The sequence below is a fragment of the Eriocheir sinensis genome, unplaced genomic scaffold (assembly GCF_024679095.1).
Source record: "Eriocheir sinensis breed Jianghai 21 unplaced genomic scaffold, ASM2467909v1 Scaffold367, whole genome shotgun sequence".
Taxonomy (NCBI): Eukaryota; Metazoa; Arthropoda; class Malacostraca; order Decapoda; family Varunidae; genus Eriocheir; species Eriocheir sinensis.
In genome coordinates this window covers 1-17,500 of record NW_026111684.1, presented here as the reverse complement: position 1 = coordinate 17,500, position 17,500 = coordinate 1, and the positions used below count along the sequence as shown (strand labels likewise).

Here is a 17,500-nt window from a genome sequence, read left to right as displayed (position 1 = left end):
AAAATAGGAAGAATAGTTTGACAGGAAGGAAGAGAAAATAGGAAGAATAGTTTGACAGGAAGGAAGAGAAAATAGGAAGAATAGTTTGACAGGAAGAAAGAGAAAATAGGAAGAATAGTTTGACAGGAAGAAAGAGAAAATAGGAAGAATAGTTTGACAGGAAGGAAGAGAAAATAGGAAGAATAGTTTGACAGGAAGGAAGAGAAAATAGGAGGAGGAAAAGTTTGACAGGAAGGAAGAGAAAATAGGAAGAATAGTTTGACAGGAAGGAAGAGAAAATAGGAGGAGGAAAAGTTTGACAGGAAGGAAGAGAAAATAGAAAGAATAGTTTGACAGAAAGGAAGAGAAAATAGGAGGAGGAAAAGTTTGACAGGGAGGAAGAAAGAACAAAGAAGGAAGAAGGAATAGGTGGATAGGATTTAGAAAGTCAGAATGGAAAGGGGAGTATTAGGAAAAAAAGAATATAAAGAATAAAAGATATTTAGAGGTTTCGAAGAAGAGGAGGAGCAATAAAGAAACACGCGATGACGAGGAAAAAAGAGGATTGCGAATAAGGAACTAAGAGAAAATAAAGAAGGAAGTAGGAGAAAAGAAAACAGTGCAAGAAGGAAAAGTTGATAAAGGAGAGGTAAAGAAAGATGATGGAGGAGGTTAGACTAATGAAAGAATGATAGGGAGGTAAAGGAAGATAAATATAGGTACGTAAAAAGGGGAAGGGAAAGGGAAAGGGGAAGGTATGGATGAAAGGGAAATGGGAAGGAGAAAAAAGAATAATGAGACGAGAAGAGGGAAAGGGAAGGAGGAGGAAGGAAAAAGGAAGTGAGGAATAGGGGAGGAGAGAGAGAGAGAGAGAGAGAGAGAGAGAGAGAGAGAGAGAGAGAGAGAGAGAGAGAGAGAGAGAGAGAGAGAGAGAGAGAGAGAGAGAGAGAGAGAGAGAGAGAGAGAGAGAGAAGGGGTAGGGAAAAGAAATGAGGGGAGGGAAGAGAAATTGGCAGACAGACGAGGGGGAACAGGGGAAGTAGAGAGGCGAACAGGGAAAGGAAAGAAAGAAGAAAGGGAAGGAAAAAGAACTAGAGGAATGAATTGAGAAAGGGAAGAGGAAAAAGTAGAGAAACGAAAGGGGAGAGAGAAAGAACGAAGAAGGAGAAGAAGGAGGAGGAGGAAGAGGAGGGACAGAGAAGCTTATATATTACACGTCCAGTACATCATAATTAATCTTCCGCACGAGTCTTGTCCATTAAGGGGAGGTATGGATCCCGGCACAGGTGGGACCGGTAAATACAGGTAAAGAGCCAGGTGTGCCGCTGTGCCTGTCTCTGTCTCCCGAACCTATAATCATCTCTTAGGCTTCTCAGGAATCTCCGTATCCTAAACCTCTTTGCCGCTTCCTTGAAATGCAGAACAGGAAGTAGAGAAACGGATTAGAAAGGGGAGAAGAAAAAAAAGTAGAGAAAAAAGGAGAATATGGAGAAGAAAGAAGTAGAAAAACGAACTGGAAAAGGGAATAAGAAAGAAGTAGAGGGAACGAAAAGGAAAAGGGAAGAAGAAATAGGTTGGGAAAAGAAAGGAGAAAGTTGAAGTAGAAAAACAAAACGGGAAAGAGAAGGAAGATCGAAGGAGGAGGAGGAGGAGGAGGAGGAGGAGGCCTTACCTAAATTTTTAAGTACGGAGATTACTACCGAGCCCACACGTAGCTAACCTTACTACTGCCCCTCACTTTACTACCTTACTTAATGGTCCAGTGGTGTGTTTGTCTTATATAGTTTTGCTTTGAGATACGTAATGATTTCTTTCCCTTACTGAACTTGCGTGTAAAGGTGCCGGAAAAGGAAAAGGTCGGACCCAGTGACTCAGAAAATGGGATGAGCCGCGTAATCCTAAAATCGTTGCCTGGAAATAGATGGAAATAGGATTGGATAGAATTAACTCTGCTGTGTGAATGTACCTTTTCTTTCCTCACTTTTATTTTAACGACGAAAGGCTAGAGAGAAAAAAAATGGCCATAACGTGAGCAAACGGAATTAGATTAAAATAAATGTACTCGAAGATTGTACGTTTTCTTTTTCTTTTTTTTCGTTTCTCTATTTCAACTTCTTTCTCCTTTCTTTTCTCAACCTCTTCTTCCATTTTCCTTTCCGTTCCCTCTACTTCTTTCTTCTTCGCATTCTCCTTTTTTTCTCTTCTTTCTTTCTCTTCTTTTCTCATCCTCTTTCTTCTTCCATTTTCCTTTCCGTTCCCTCTACTTCTTTCTTCTTCGCATTCTCCTTTTTTTCTCTACTTTCTTTCTCTTCTTTTCTCATCCTCTTTCTTCTTCCCTTTTCCTTTTCGTTCCCTCTACTTCTTTCTTCTTCCCATTTTCCTTTTTTTCTCTACTTTTTTTTCTTTTCCCCTTTCTATTCCGTTTCTCTACTTCCTGTTCAATAAAGAGGAGATAAAAAAGAAATGACCGTAACATAACATAACAAAGAAAGGAGATTGAAATAACTACAGCGTGATTTTACCTATTTTTCCCTTACTTTCTTTTTATAATGACCAAAAGCTAAAGATAAAAGATAAAAAAAAAAGGCCGTAGAATGACAGAGGGAATGAGATTCAAATAACTTCTGTGTGATTGCTATTTTTCCTTCCTCTTTTATGGTAAGATGAGTCGGATTAAAGGCCAAAGAGACTTGAGAAATGGCCGTAACGTGCTGACCCAACAGAGGTGCCAGAGAGGTGCCAAAGCCTTGTCACAGATCAATACGCTCCAGGGAATACCCAGAAATAATTAAATATGAAATAAATAGTTTAGTGCGTCCGTCGATAAAACGAAAAAAAAAAACCCGAGTCTTTCCTCCTATACGTTCAAGTGAAAACATGAAATCAGAAAAAAAATAATTAAAGAAGAAAAATAACTGAGTAAGAAAAAAATAGTTCAGTGTAACCTTCGTCAATAAAGCGAGAAAAAAAAAACGAGTCTTCCCTCCAATACATGCAAGTAAATACAAATAAATAATAAAAACTGAAATAAATAGATCAGTGTGTCCCTCAATAAAACGAGAAAAACGAGTCCCCCCCCCCCACGTCCCCCCCCCCAAGGTCAGTTGTGGAGGCGTGTGAGAGGTCAGGTCACCATTATGCGGGAAATGGCTCACCAAACACACTGAGTCTGCCTCCGCGTGAGCCAGGGCAGGGGGCGATCATGCAGAGGAGGGGTGAGGGGTCATGCAAGGGGAGGAGGGTATTATGCAGGGGGAGGGGTATGGCCTGCATTGATAGGGCTATTCTATTTTCGTACAGAGAGAGAGAGAGAGAGAGAGAGAGAGAGAGAGAGAGAGAGAGAGAGAGAGAGAGAGAGAGAGAGAGAGAGAGAGAGAGAGAGTACACGATGATATCCTTGGTGAAAATATATAGTGTTATGTCAAAACGCACGTACCTGAAGATACTAATAGCTATACACATAGGTACGGTAGCTTTTCAAGGGAAGGGGGGAGGGTGCACTTGATCACACCGCCTCCTTTATATTCCTCATCAATTATTCAGTTTCGATTTCTCTTTTGCCCCCAAAAAGTGAATGAAAAATAAAACTGGTATCCACAAATTCCTTTTCTTTAGTCATACCTCGAGGCTTTTGAAACCCCCCTGACCCCCCACCCCCACCCCCCGTCCCTCCCGCCACTCCATAGGTAGTGTCTACACGTGTAAGATGGATATAGTTTACTCTAAATTAGCTTGACAAATATTTATAGCGTCAATACTTTTCGGATGAAGCAGTAGACTAGAAAATAGTTTTCAAATCTATAAATATTTCAGTATCGCCAGTTATACGTATTTATTTTGTCTACTATTATTTTTTTTTCGTGTATGGAGGTTTGGCAAGATTAACAAAAACATAATATAAGGTAAAAGAAAACGACTACGATAACATTCTTCATTCCTATTCATTTATGAGTATTTTCTGCATTAATAAAACAAGAAGAAAAAAGAGCAGGATAAGATGTAGTATTTGTAGTCGATATATTTTGCTTCTTATTAATAATTACATATAGTTTTCCTTGTGTATGGCGGCTCAGTAATAACTGTAAATACAACAATAAAGCAGAAGACATATAAAAGGGTCCCCAATCTATTAATAATTCAGTCTCGTTAATGATATGTATTTTTCATCGATGATTTATTTTTTTCGTGCATGGAGGATTCGATGCTAAGGGTTCAGGATCCAGGCGGGGAGGAGGGCAGCTGATTCCCTTCCCTTTTACGTCACTCCATTCTCCTCCTCTCCCAGACCCGATCGATTCATCTATTTCCGCTTTCCAACTACATTTCCCGATAATCAAAACCGATACTCTCTCCAACAACGGGAAGACAAATAAAACAATCAACAAACTTAATATTTCTCTCAATTATTTTTAGTTTGAAGGAATAATTCGTATATTAATAGAAGCTTTGAGGGTAGTTATCGTACATCCGCCAGCTCATGTGTGTGTGCCTGTGTGTGTGTGTGTGTGTGTGTGTGTGTGTGTGTGTGTGTGTGTGACGGTCAGTTCCCTCCGACCTGTTCTCTCCGCAGGTTGCAACTGTGCTCTGCGTGAGTGATAGTCTCTCTCTCTCACTCACTCGCTCACTCTCTCTCACTCACTCTCTCACTTTCTCTCGCTCTTTCTCGTGCTCCGTGTCTCTGTCTCCGCCTCTGTTGTCTTATACTTGTTCCCTTTTTTTCCTATTCTCTCTCTCTCTCTCTCTCTCTCTCACACGTTTTTTAGTTTGATTTTGCTTTATTTCTTCTGTAAGTCTTCATTTTTATTGTTGTTTGTGTTGTTTGTGTGCTTGTTTTGAGTTGGTGCATCCGTGTTTCTAAGTGTTGTGTTGCGTCATCTTGTGTTTGTGTGTTTACGTGTGCTTGTGTTTGTGTTTTGCTGTTTGTTTGTGTTCCGTGTTTTGTGTTGCTATTCATGTTATTGAGTTTGTGTTGTGTTGTCCCCTATAGTGTGTTTCTGTGTGTTGTGTTGTGGTTTGGTGTTGTCTATCTGTATTGTGAGTATATCTGTGTTGTGCAGTACCGTTTGTTCGTCATTTGTCTTCTACGTTGATTTTTTGTGTTGCGACGTCGTGGAGTTGAGTGTGGTGTGTTGTGTCTGTATTGTGTGTGTGTGTGTGTGTGTGTGTGTGTGTGTGTGTGTGTGTGTGTGTGTGTGTGTTGCGAATCTTGTGTTGCGAATCTTGTGTTGCTCCTCGGACAACCTCAAGCTCTGTTACTATCATATTTTTAACTTTTTTTCTTAACTAACCTAAATTCCCTTCCAGTTATTTGCATTCCTCCTTTGGGTCGTGTTGTGTTGTCATATTTGTGTTGCTTCGTGTTTCTTTTATTACTTGAGTTTGTCCTGAGTTTGTTATTCCACGATTTACGTTTTCTAATTCTCGTCATTTAAACGTTTATATTCAGGCTCCCTTGTGTTATTAGCCCCCTTTATTTTGAGTTATTTTTGTTGGTTTTGTTTTGTTTTCTTCTTTGTGTTTTTTGTTTTTTTTCATTCTCACTTTTTTTTTCCTTTTCGAGTATATTTCTTTTTTTTTCCTTTTTTTTTTTTTTTTTTTTTTTTTTTTTTTTTTTTTTTACTCTCCTTTTCCGAGGCTGTTTTTTGTTAGTCATATTATTTTTGGAATTATTTATATTGTGTTTGTTTTTATTATCACTGACCTCCATTTTTTAACCCTCTTCCAGTTTTCTTTTTTCCCCTCCTTTCCCTTCCTTTCCTTTCCTTTTGTTTTCATTCCATTTCCTTCTTGTTTTCTTTCCTTATCTTTTTTTTTTCCTCATTTACTCTCCCTTGTTTTCATTGCCTTTCCTTCCTTCCCTTTCCTTCCATTCCCTTCCTTACTCCTTCCTTTCCTTTACTCTTTATTCCTCCTCCTCTGTTATCATCTTCATTCTCTGTTGTTATCATCTTCATCAATCTTTCCTCGGTCTTATAATTTGCTCTTCATTACTTGCAGTTTTGTAGTCACCTTTTCTTTACTTCCTTTCTTTCTTTTCGCCGCCTTAAGGGAGAGAGCAAGAGTGGAAGGGAGATGTAGAGAGAGGGAGAGAGGGAGAGCGAGGGAGGGCGTGAGGCGGCGTAGCGATGGGCACAACGTCACCTCTGTACCGTATCTCCCGCCGGCCAGCGCACCTTCAGGAGTTTGTGCACCTGTATGACGTGAGTGGGGGGGGGGGGGGTTGGAGGGTGGGGGAGGGGAGGGTGTTTGTGTGTGTGGGGGGGGACGGTTGTGTGTTTGTGTGGTTTGTTTTTTTATCTGTTTGTTTCCTTTCTGTGTTGATTTTTTGTTTGTTTAGGTTTTTGTAGATCTCTCTCTCTCTCTCTCTCTCTCTCACACACACACACACACACACACACACACACACACACACACACACACACACGTGATCTGCCATGCTAATTCCTCCATATTACCTCAATTAATTAACCTTTTTTTTTTTGGTCCCATACAGCCACAATTAACCTTACCTGCAAATTGGCCTCATCCTCACGCACACCTGGCCGCCGACGAAGCCATTTGATCGCCTATTACGAAAGCGATGGGCGACGTTACGCGAAATTACAGCGAAAACGTGAAAATTACCGCAGTTGTCCTTTGTAATACACTAATGAAGCCCGTTTTCTTTGATGTATTCGCTTATTTTATTACGAAAGGATGAGTCTGAAGATCTAATTACACATCAAGTCTGAAGATCTAATTACATATCAAGTCTGAAGATCTAATTACATATCAACGCAATGGTGAACTCAAATACGTGATGATAATTGGTATACCTTTTTTATTTGCTTTTTTCAATCGGCATGTCACTCTCATTCTCTCTCATTCGACATCATTGCTTAACTTGATGCGTCGCCCCGCCCCCTCGCACTCCCAGAACGTGTGTGATTGGCGGTCGTTTGAGGAGTAATGCCCGTGATTGGTGGGCGTGGGGTGCCGGGGGGCGTGGCGTGTGCATCTTTTAATTTGTAGTGAACGTTGCCGGACGCTAATACTGAGGGAACGAGGCAATCAGGGGACGAATGCCGCCGCTGGTTACCGCTACGGCCGCGAGGGTGTGCCAGTGTCGCCTCCTGCCCTCTGAATGCGTGAATCCTTGCCTGTCTTTTGAGGTTGAGAATAGAAGTACGAGTAGTCAGTAATGCCGTTGTTAATTGACTTTCTTTTTTTTTCTTCTCATTTATTCTCCTTTGCTTTCATTGCTTTTCCTTCCCTTCCCTTTCATTTCATTTCATTTCATTCCCTTCCCTTCCCTTCCCTTCCCTTCCCTGCCCTGCCCTTCCCTTCCCTTCCCTTTCCTTTCCTTTCCTTTCCTTTCCTTTCCTTTCCTTCCATTCCCTTCCGTTCTCTTCCCTTTCCTTTCCTTTCCTTTCCTTCCCTTTCCTTCCATTCCCTTTCCTTCCCTTTCCTTTCCTTTCCTTCCCTTCCCTTTCCTTTCCTTCCCTTCCCTTTCCTTTCCTTTCCTTCCCTTTCCTTCCATTCCCTTTCCTTTCCTTTCATTCCATTCCCTTCTCTTCCCGTCCCTTTCCTTTCCTTTCCTTCCATTCCCTTCCTTACTCTTTCCTTTCCTTTACTGAGTCATTTATATTTTACTTTCTTTTGTAGCAGAAAATCGGAGCACGAGTAGTCAGTAATACCCTTGTTAATTGACCTTCCTCTGATGATAAGGCTTCGTGCAGTCATTTATATTTTACTTCCTTTCTCTTGTGGTTGAGAATCGAAGTACGAGTAGCCAGTAATCGCGTTAGTAATTTCCTCTCTTCCGGTGTTGAGTTATTTCAGTCATTAATTCTTTACATACTTCTTTGGCTGTTGTTTATTTCCCTTCTTTTGACGTTGAGGTTTTGTGCAGTCATTGATATTTTACTTACTTTCTTTAGGTGTGAAGAATCAAAGTTATTGGTGACGTGATTGGTTTCTCTCCTTTGAGGTTAAGTAATAAAGTAATTCGTAATACTGTTAATCATCAGTAATATTTTCTATAATTTCTTTCGCTGTTAAGGCCCGAGGCGCTTGAATATTCTCCTGTCTTCCGATGTTAAAGGAATGCAATAGTCATTAAAATAGTACAGGAATATTTTCTATTATTATTATTATTATTATTATTATTATTATTATTATTATTATTATTATTATTATTATTATTATTATTATTATTATTATTATTATTATTATTATTATTATTATTATTATTATTATTGAGATCCATGAAAGGGCATCAAGAAAGAAATAATGATACAGACCCAAACAGTCCCCTCGATGAACAGACATAGATATGAAAGAGATAAAAGAGACTGCCATTGAAATAAAGAGAAGAATAAAAAAAAAAAGTGAAAAGGAAGAAAGTAGAGAAAGGAAGGAGGGAAGGAAGGAAGGAAGGAAGGGAGGGATGGATGGAAGGAAAGTAGGAAGGAAGGTGAGAAGGAAGGAAGAAAGGGAGGGAGGGAAGGAAAGAAGGAAGGAAAGTGAGAAGGAAGGCAGGAAGAAAGGAAGGAAGGGAGGGAGGGAAGGAAAGAAGGAAGGAAGGTGAGAAAGAACGAAGAAAGGAAGAAAGGGAGGGAGGGAAGGAAAGAAGGAAGGAAGGTGAGAAGGAAGGCAGGAAGAAAGGAAGGAAGGGAGGTAGGGAAGGAAAGAAGGAAGGAAGGTGAGAAAGAAGGAAGAAAGGAAGAAAGGGAGGGAGGGAAGGAAAGAAGGAAGGAAGGTGAGAAGGAAGGCAGGAAGGAAGGAAGACAGCAATGAAGGAAGAAAGGCAGATAGATAGGAAACAATACATCATACCCTCTACGCTATACAGAGGTGCTCGTGAAAACCTTTGTAATGCTGTAGGCGGCAGTGATACCATAACAGAACCTTCCTTACATGATCACAAGGCTCGTCGCTGTGTCCTTGTGGCGTCTCAGGTCCAGTGTAAACAAGGAATGCTCGTCAAGGATAATCCGCGTCTTGATATGCTTAAAACCGCCTCTCATGAACTCAGTGTCGCCTTTATTTACAAACATCACTGAGGTCGAGTAGTTTATTGCCCCCCTCCTCCCTACCCCCCTGACCTCCTCCTCCTCCTCTTCGTCTCTCTCCTCCTCCCTCTACTCCTCCCTCTCCTCCTCGTCATTCTCGTTTTCCTTTACTTTTCTTCTCCATTTCTCATTTTCTCTTTCTTCACCTACTCCACTTTCTTTTCCCGCTTGTACTCCTAATCATCACCCTCTTTCCTCTCCTTTCACCTCGTCATTTTCTTTTCTTCCTTTCTTTAGTTTCATCTTCCCCCTGTTCTCCTCCTTCGCTTCCTCCTCCTTCCTTCCTTCTTCTGGTTTCTCTGTTTTCTTCTTCTCTTCCTTTTTCCTTCTCGTTCTACTTTCTTTATTTTCTTTTTCATCTTTTTCATCTCCTCCTCCTCCTCCTCCTCCTCCACCCTCTTTCTTCTCCTTTCACCTCGTCATTTTCTTCTCTTCCTTTCTTTATTTTCATCTTCCTCCTGTTCTCCTCTTCCTTCTCTTCCTCCTTCCTTCCTTCCTTCCTTCTTCTTTCTTTGTTTTCTTCTCTTTCTTTTTCCTTCCTTCTCCTTCTACTTTCTTTATTTTTTTCCTCCTCCTCTTCCTCCTCCTCCTCCTCCAGTATTACAGAGTCGTGGCCGTGGAGGAAGGAGTGAAAAAAGGGAGTTAGTCGTGCACAGTTTAGAGCTTGAATGTCGTGGCAGCGGCGAGCGTGTCATGTCTTGCAATTTTCCTCCCTCTGTCAAGGCCCTGAGGTTATATTCGCATTCCATTTACATGCCAACACTCTTTTAGGTCAGGAATTAGCGAAGGGGGCCTTTTGGAGTGGATATTCTGGCGTTTATACATAGGCGGATTCGAACCTCTTATACTTCGAAAGACTGGATTCCTTCTGTAGGTGTATAAGGTGTTGAATCCTGTTTTTATGTTCTCTTTTGTTGTTAGCTTGGGTATTCTCGTGTTTTTAAAGTATTGGAATCTCTTTAGTACGAGTGAAAGGAGGGTTTGGTCTGTATAGAGGATTGTATAAGGTGTTGAATCCTGTTTAAGTGTTTTTTTTTTTTTTTTTTTTGTTTTGTTTTGTTTTGTTTTGTTTTTTAGTTTGGGTGTTCTCGTGTTAGTAAAGGATTGGAAACTTTAGTAGGAGCGAAGAGGTTTAGTTAGATATGCATAGGATTCAGTCTTTTTTCTTTGGATGCAATTTTTTATAGATAGCATTTAGGTATTGATTGAATCTAGTAAGTCACGTAGCTTCGTCAGTAGTAGAAGTAGTAGTAGTAGTAGTAGTAGTAGTAGCAGGAGGAGGAGGAGGAGGAGGCTTAGAGGTAGTGGTAATATTAGTAATGGTTGACGTGTTTTCTCTCTCTCTCTCTCTCTTTTAATCAGCCCCTCGCCCCCTTCCTCCACGACCACCACTGTCACCCCCCTAAAACGCCCACTACTGGCCCCCCCCCACCCCCCCCCGAGCTCTTCCTCCCTCCCTCCCTCCCTTCTATCTTCCCCTCTCCCTCCCTCTCTTCCTGCTTCCATCTTCTCCCTCCCTCCATCTCCCTCCCTTTCTTCCTTTCTCACGTGATCTTTGGAGGGAGAGAGGGAGGGAGGGAGGAAGAGAGGGAGGGAGAATAGGAGAGGTAGAGAAAATAATATCGCGTGTCTTCGTCTTGTTCTCCATTATTGTTTGTTGTAATTGTTATTGTGATTATTATTATTATCATCATTATCATCATTATTATTATTATTATTATTATTATTATTATTATTATTATTATTATTATTATTATTATTATTATTATTATTATTGTTATGAGTTTTACTACTACTACTACTACTACTACTACTACTATTACTATTACTACTACTACTACTACTACTACTACTACTACTACTACTGCTATTACAACTACATACAACCCCTTCTCCTCCCATCATATTCCTATCTCCACCCCTTCACCTCTATTCCTCTTCCTCCTCATCTTCCTTCTCCTCCTCCTCCTCCACCCTCTTCTCTTCCCCTTTTTCTCGTATTCCTTCTCTTCATCCTCCCTCCTTCCTTCCTTCCTTCCTTCTTTCTTTATTTTCTTTTTCCTCTTTTTCTTCACTTCCTTCTCCTTTTTGTATTTTTTCTTCCTCTTTTTTCTCCTCCTCCTCCTACTACTACTATTACTTCTCCTCCTCCTCCTCCTCCTCCTCCTCCTCCTCATGAATCCCTTCCTCCTCGCTCTCTGTATTTTTTTCTTCCACTTTTTTTCTCCTCCCCTTACTACTATTACTTCTCCTCCTCCTCCTCCTCCTCCTCAATCCCCTCCTCCTCCTCATGAATCTCCTCGTCCCTTACTTCTCCTCCTCCTCCTCCTCGTCCTCATGACCCTTACTTCTCCTCCTCCTCATCATCATCAGTCCCCTCCTCCTCCTCCTCATGAATCCCCTCCACCTCCTCCCCCTCCTCATGACCCCCCTTCCCCCGCAGCGCCTGAGTGGGAGCGTTCGGCGGCATGACAGTGACCTGGAGCTGCTGGTGCGGGAGGGCGAGGCCGTGTCCAGCCGCCTGCGCTCCCTCCTCACCCACAACCTAGGACCCTCCCCGCGCCCCGCCTCCGCCGCCGCCCGGGGACGACGCGCCGCCTCCACAGACTCCGCCAGGTGAGTAGGGCGGCAGGTGAGAGGGGCTGCTTAAGGGATGGGGTGCTTCTCGTTGTCATTAATTAGCATTGGTATTAATTTAGTCCTGTCCAGCAGCAGTAATAACAACATCATCAACAACAACAATAAGTCTTAAAAACAACATTAATTACTACTACATTTAAAACCAAAACTAACACTACAACCACCACTACTACTACTACTACTACCAATACTTTCACAACCACCACCTCAACACCTAACATCACAACCATCACCGCTACACCAATCCCAACACCACCATCACCACAATCATCACCTTCACCAACTCCCGCCACTACCACCATCCTCACCCCCCCCCCTCCCGCAGACACCACTCCTTGGAGCGTGACCCTGGGAGTGCCCGTGGCGGCAGAGAGTCCCCTTGGCGTAGCCTGAGCCGCGGGGACCTGACGGGTGAGGAGAGCGAGAGGGATGAGTCTTTCCACCACCCGCCCAGAGCCAGGTCCCTCACCGACGTGCGCCGCGCCCCCCACCACACCCACCACACCTCCTACCTGCCCCCCTCGCCGCCCCCGCGCAGGTAAGTCATCAGTCATCACTCTCTTACCTGGCAGTCTTACCCTTTCACTTTTGTTCGCTATTTTCCTTCGTAATATGAAAGTTTTGTCTACTTTATTTTCCTAGTATTTTTTTCTTGTATCTTCCAGTTTCTCTTGGTCTTTTTTTTTGCTCATCTTTTTCTTTATTTTCATTAGTAATTTAGAGTCTTTTATATCGATTTCTCTTGCACTTTTTCTCCGTCTTTTTCTCTACTTTCCTTCGTAATTTGAAAGTTGTATTACCTTATTTCTCTTGCACTTTTTCTCCGTCTTTTTCTCTACTTTCCTTCGTAATTTGAGTTGTATTACCTTATTTCTCTTGCACTTTTTCTCCGTCTTTTTCTCTACTTTCCTTCGTAATTTGAAAGTTGTATTACCTTATTTCTCTTGCACTTTTTCTCTTTTTCTTTCTTCTGTATCTTTATTTTCCCTTGTAAATTGACAGTTCTATTTTCCTTATTTCCCTTCCACTTTTTTTCTCTATCTCTTCTTCCTCTTTATCTTTCTTTTCTTTCATAATTTGAGAGTTCCGTGTACCTTATTGTGAGAGACTCGTCCTTGTGTGTGTGTGTGTGTGTGTGTGTGTGTGTGTGTGTGGCCTTCTGAGGAAGCCCGGGGGTGGTCACTAATTAGGCAGACCTCAGGTGTAATCAGGAAGCGAAGGGTCAGGGTAGGAAGGAAGGAAGGAAGGAAGGAAGGAAGATGAAGGGAAGGAAAGAAAGACAGGCAGGAAGGAAGTAAAGATGAACATTAAGGAAAAAATGAGAGGAGGAAGAAAGGAAGGAAGGAAGGAAGATGAAGGGAAGGAAAGAGGAAAGAAAGACAGGCAGGAAGGAAATAAAGATGAATTTTAAGGAAAGAATGAGAAGAGGGTGGAAGGAAGGAAGGAAGGAAGCAAAGAAGATGAACGATAAAGAAAGGAGTGAGGGAGAGAAGAAAGGCAGTAAGTAAAGAAAATGAACAGTAGGGAAGGAAGGAAAATGAGGGAGGGAGGGAAGAAGGGCAGGAAGGAAACAAAGATGAACATTAGGGAAAGAGGGAAAGGAGGGAGTGAGAAACAGAAGAAGATAGGCAGGCAGGAAGAAAATAAAGAAGATGAACAATAGAAAAAAAAGAAAGGGAGAGAGGGAAGAAAGGCAGGAAAGAAGTAAAGGAGATGAATATTGGTGAAAGAAAGTAAAGAAGAGAGAGAGAGAGAGAGAGAGAGAGAGAGAGAGAGAGAGAGAGAGAGAGAGAGAGAGAGAGAGAGAGAGAGAGAGAGAGAGAGAGAGAGAGAGAGAGAGAGAGAGAGAGAGAGAGAGAGAGAGAGAGAGAGAGAGAGAGAGAGAGAGAGGAAGAAGAACATCAAGGAAGTAAAGATGAACAGCAGATAATGAAGGGAAAGGAGGGAAAGGAATACAAGAAGATGGACGATAGAGAAATTAGGAGAGAGGGAGGGAGGAAAGATTGACACAAGGGCAGGTAACGAGGGAAGGGAGATGGGAGTAAAATCAGGATGAAAAGCGTGAAGGTAATGAAGACAGGTAAGAGTGATGGAGTGAAGGGAAGGATGATGATGAAGGATGTAATTTGAGAGACAGACAGACAGGAAGATAGGCAAACAGACAGAGAGAAAGATAGACAGACAGACAGGAAGATAGGCAAACAGACAGACAGAAAGATACAGACAGACAGAGACAGGAAGATAGGCAAACAGACAGACAGAAAGATAAACAGACAGACAGGAAGATAGGCAAACAGACAGAGAGAAAGGTAGACATACAGACAGGAAGATAGGCAAACAGACAGACAGAAAGATAGACAGACAGACAGGAAGATAGACAAACAGACACAGACAATATAAAAAGAAGCAAAGGAAGTATAAAGGAAGTTAGGAAACAAGAAAGGAAGAAAGGAAAAGAAAAGATAGATAGATAAATAGATAGATTGAAGGAAGAAAGGAAAAGAAAAGATAGATAGATTAATAGATAGCTAGATTGATAAAGTGAATGAAAATGAATGAATGAATGATTGAACGCATAAAAAAAGGAAAGAAGAAAGGAAGGAAAGGAAGATAAAGGGAGGGAGGAAAGAAAGAAGGGAAGATAAAGGAAGGAAGGAAAGGAAGATAAAGGAAGGGAGGAAGGGAAGATAGAGGAAGGGAGGAAGGAAGAAAACGAGGAAGGGAGTTTAGTAGAGCCTCAAATTAAAGGTTTTCATAAGGGTTGTTTCTCATCTCCCTTAATTTATCTATTCTTCCCTTTTTCTCCTGTTTTGTCTTTGTTTCTTTTCTCTTGCATTGTCATGGTCTTTGTGTGTGTGTGTGTGTGTGTGTGTGTAAAGATTTATCGCGTGTGGATATTGAATGACTGGACAATCTCTCTCTCTCTCTCTCTCTCTCTCTCTCTCTCTCTCTCTCTCTCTCTCTCTCTCTCTCTCTCTCTCTCTCTCTCTCTCTCTCTCTCAAAAAAGGAATGGTTGGGAAAAAAGTTATATATAATCAAATTTGTGGATGGTGATGTAGGTGGCAACAGAGATGGTGGTAGTGGTGATGGTGATGATAGTGGTAGTGGTGATGACGTAGGTAGCCTTGGTGGAGGTGGTGGAGGAAATAGTGGAAACGATGTAGGTGGTGGTGGTGGTGGTGATGGTGGGGGGGGGGGAAGTGATGATCATGGAGGTGATGGTTATGGTGGTGGTGATGAAGGTGATGGTGGTTTTCGTGATGGAGGTGATGGTGGAAGAGATGGTGATAGAGTCAGTAGTGGTGGAGGTGATGGTGGTGGTGGAGATGATGGTAATAGCAGAGGTAGTGGTGGTGGTGGCGGTGGTGGTGGTGGCGTGCAGAGAGCGACTTACCGCCTATGTAATCAGGAAGGGTCGAATACCTAGGGCCGGCCAGGTGTCACTAGGGCCGTGGACGTCGCTGCTCGCGTTCCTCTGCTCCTTTTTCTGATCCGGGCTCCGAGCAGTAGCGGGAGGGTTCTTTTTCCTTTTCTTTTGGTCTATAGTAGTTTATGATTTTACTCGTCGCTAAATTCTTTCGTTCCTTCACCAGTTCAGTTTCCTCATAATAGCGAGAGGTTCTTCTTTTTCATACAAGAACTTAAGAACATAAGGAGTCTGCAAGGGGCCGGCTCTGAATAAGACAGCTCCTGTAAACCCAACCCCACCGAACATCACTATCCACAACTATTCATCAACTATCCACTATGTCCAACCTATTCTTTAATGGTTCTATCGTATTGCCACTCACAACATGACTGCCAAGCCTGTTCTACTCATTTCATCTACTATCCATATCAGACCCTATGACACCGTTTTTCGCAAATATCTTTCAAACGAAGACTCGGATCAGCACGGGGCTTTGGCACAGATTGTTTCACACACTCCGCTAATTTTTGACGCTATTGTGCAATGCCAGATGCGGTTAATTATGGCGTTTACTCTTGACTGTGATGGCAATACCTGCGTGAGCCACTTACACATTCGAACAGGTGAGGCGTGACGTATTTGTGACGTGTATCCACCACCTACCTCCACCCCTGGCTTCCCCTACTCCCATCCCTCCCTTTCCCTCCCTCCTACCCTCCTCCTCCTCCATCCAGAGAAAAGAAAAGAAAAAGAAAACACCCAGAGAAAAGAAAAGAAAAAGAAAAGAAAAAGAAAACACCCAGAGAAAAGAAAAGAAAAAAAGAAAAAGAAAACATCCAGAGAAAGAAAAGAAAAAATAAAGTAAACAAAGCAAAACAAGACAAAACAAAAAACAAAACAAAACATAGTAAATAAATCAATAAACAACCCTATTACTAACAATTTATTTTAGCAACTGGGATGGAGGTGGTGGAGGTGGTGGTGGTGGATGCGTTGGGTGGTAGGGGTAGGGGTGGTGGCGGTGGTGGTGTTCTTGTTCTTCTTCCTCTTCCTCCTTTTCTTTTTGCTGTTATTATTGGTGGTGGTGGTGGTGGTGGTAGTTGGTGGACACACGTCACAAATACGTCACGCCTCACCTGTTCGAATGTGTAAGTGGCTCACGCAGGTATTGCCATCACAGTCAAGAGTAAACGCCTTAATTAACCGCATCTGGCATTGCACAATAGCGTCAAAAATTAGCGGAGTGTGTGAAACAATCTGTGCCAAAGCCCCGTGCTGATCCGAGTCCTCGTTTGAAAGATACTTGCGAAAAACGTTGTGTCACAGGGTCTGATATGGATAGTAATTTCAAGATTTTACGCTTGTTTCGCTAAAGTTTCTTCGCATCCCAAGCATTAGTTCAGTTTCCTCATATTTCAGTTTGTTAAGGGGTGAACGTGACTGGTGTTCTTCACCTGACAATTAAACACCCAAAGAATAACAGGATTTACCTTAGTAATTGATGTTTTATAGTTGTATTTTCCGAGGCAGGATCCGTAGCTCCATCTCGCTTCTAGTCGCTGTTCGAACCGCGATTCACTATTCGTCTATACCAGTTGTTACAAATCCTTTTCGTATCCCCAAGAGTAACAGACTTGTCCTACAACCCGCTAACTCCTTAAGGGGCTATTACACTGGGCATATTTTCCGTGGATCTTCAGTCAAACCACGATTTCCGCTAGCTTGGTTCTCAATTGTTTCTTGTTATTGCTGCTGATTAAGATGATGAGTAATACCGTCGTCCTTCAGTGAAATCTACCGTAGCTTTGGAAGATCGTGGACTAGTCAGAAAACCACGCAAATATGAGAACCACGCCAGCGGAAATCGTGGTTTGACTGAAGATCCACGGAAAATTTGCCCAGTGTAATAGCCCCTTCACGCTCGGCTACACATGGACAGGAAATGATACGGATGAGGAAAATGCTGAAAAGATTGACAGTGTAGCGGGGTGGGGGGTGGGGGGGGGGTGTCGCTACATCCCTTTTTGACGACCACTATGGTTGTGATGGTATGTGGTAGCGTGGTAGTCGTCTACATTCCCGAGCGCTGGTCCCGGATGGTAAGGCCTCAGAACAAGTGAACACTCGTTCCAAGGTTTGTGACCAGAAGGGCGTTACTTGTGTGATTAATTATATGGAAGGTGGGAGGATTTCCGTGTGAACCACTTGTGAGACAGCGTTAAGAAACTGGATGGTGATAATGTACTATGGGGGATGTGTAAGGGTTCAGTAATCTCAAATGAGCAGCAAAACAGGCTCCAAATGATAACACTCACAGTAAGGTTGTATATAAATATGTATTTACTTTCATTTTTCAAAGGTTAGAGGATTAATAAAAATTAATGACTGAGAGTCTGTATGCCTCTAATCTAACTAGCT

General features: G+C 42.2%; 1 protein-coding gene across 1 annotated transcript in view; it reads left to right on the top strand.

Moving 5' to 3' along the window:
- The window catches only part of LOC126991931 (uncharacterized), a gene marked incomplete at its 3' end in the record, with an annotated part of 19,801 nt that extends 7,591 nt beyond the window's left edge, over nt 1-12,210 (top strand). Inside the window, exons 2-3 of the mRNA XM_050850601.1 lie at nt 11,476-11,648; nt 11,998-12,210. Of these exons, the coding sequence (XP_050706558.1) occupies nt 11,476-11,648; nt 11,998-12,210 (386 nt within the window). The remainder of the gene's footprint in view (nt 1-11,475; nt 11,649-11,997) is intronic.
- Between the last annotated feature and the right edge of the window lie 5,290 nt (nt 12,211-17,500).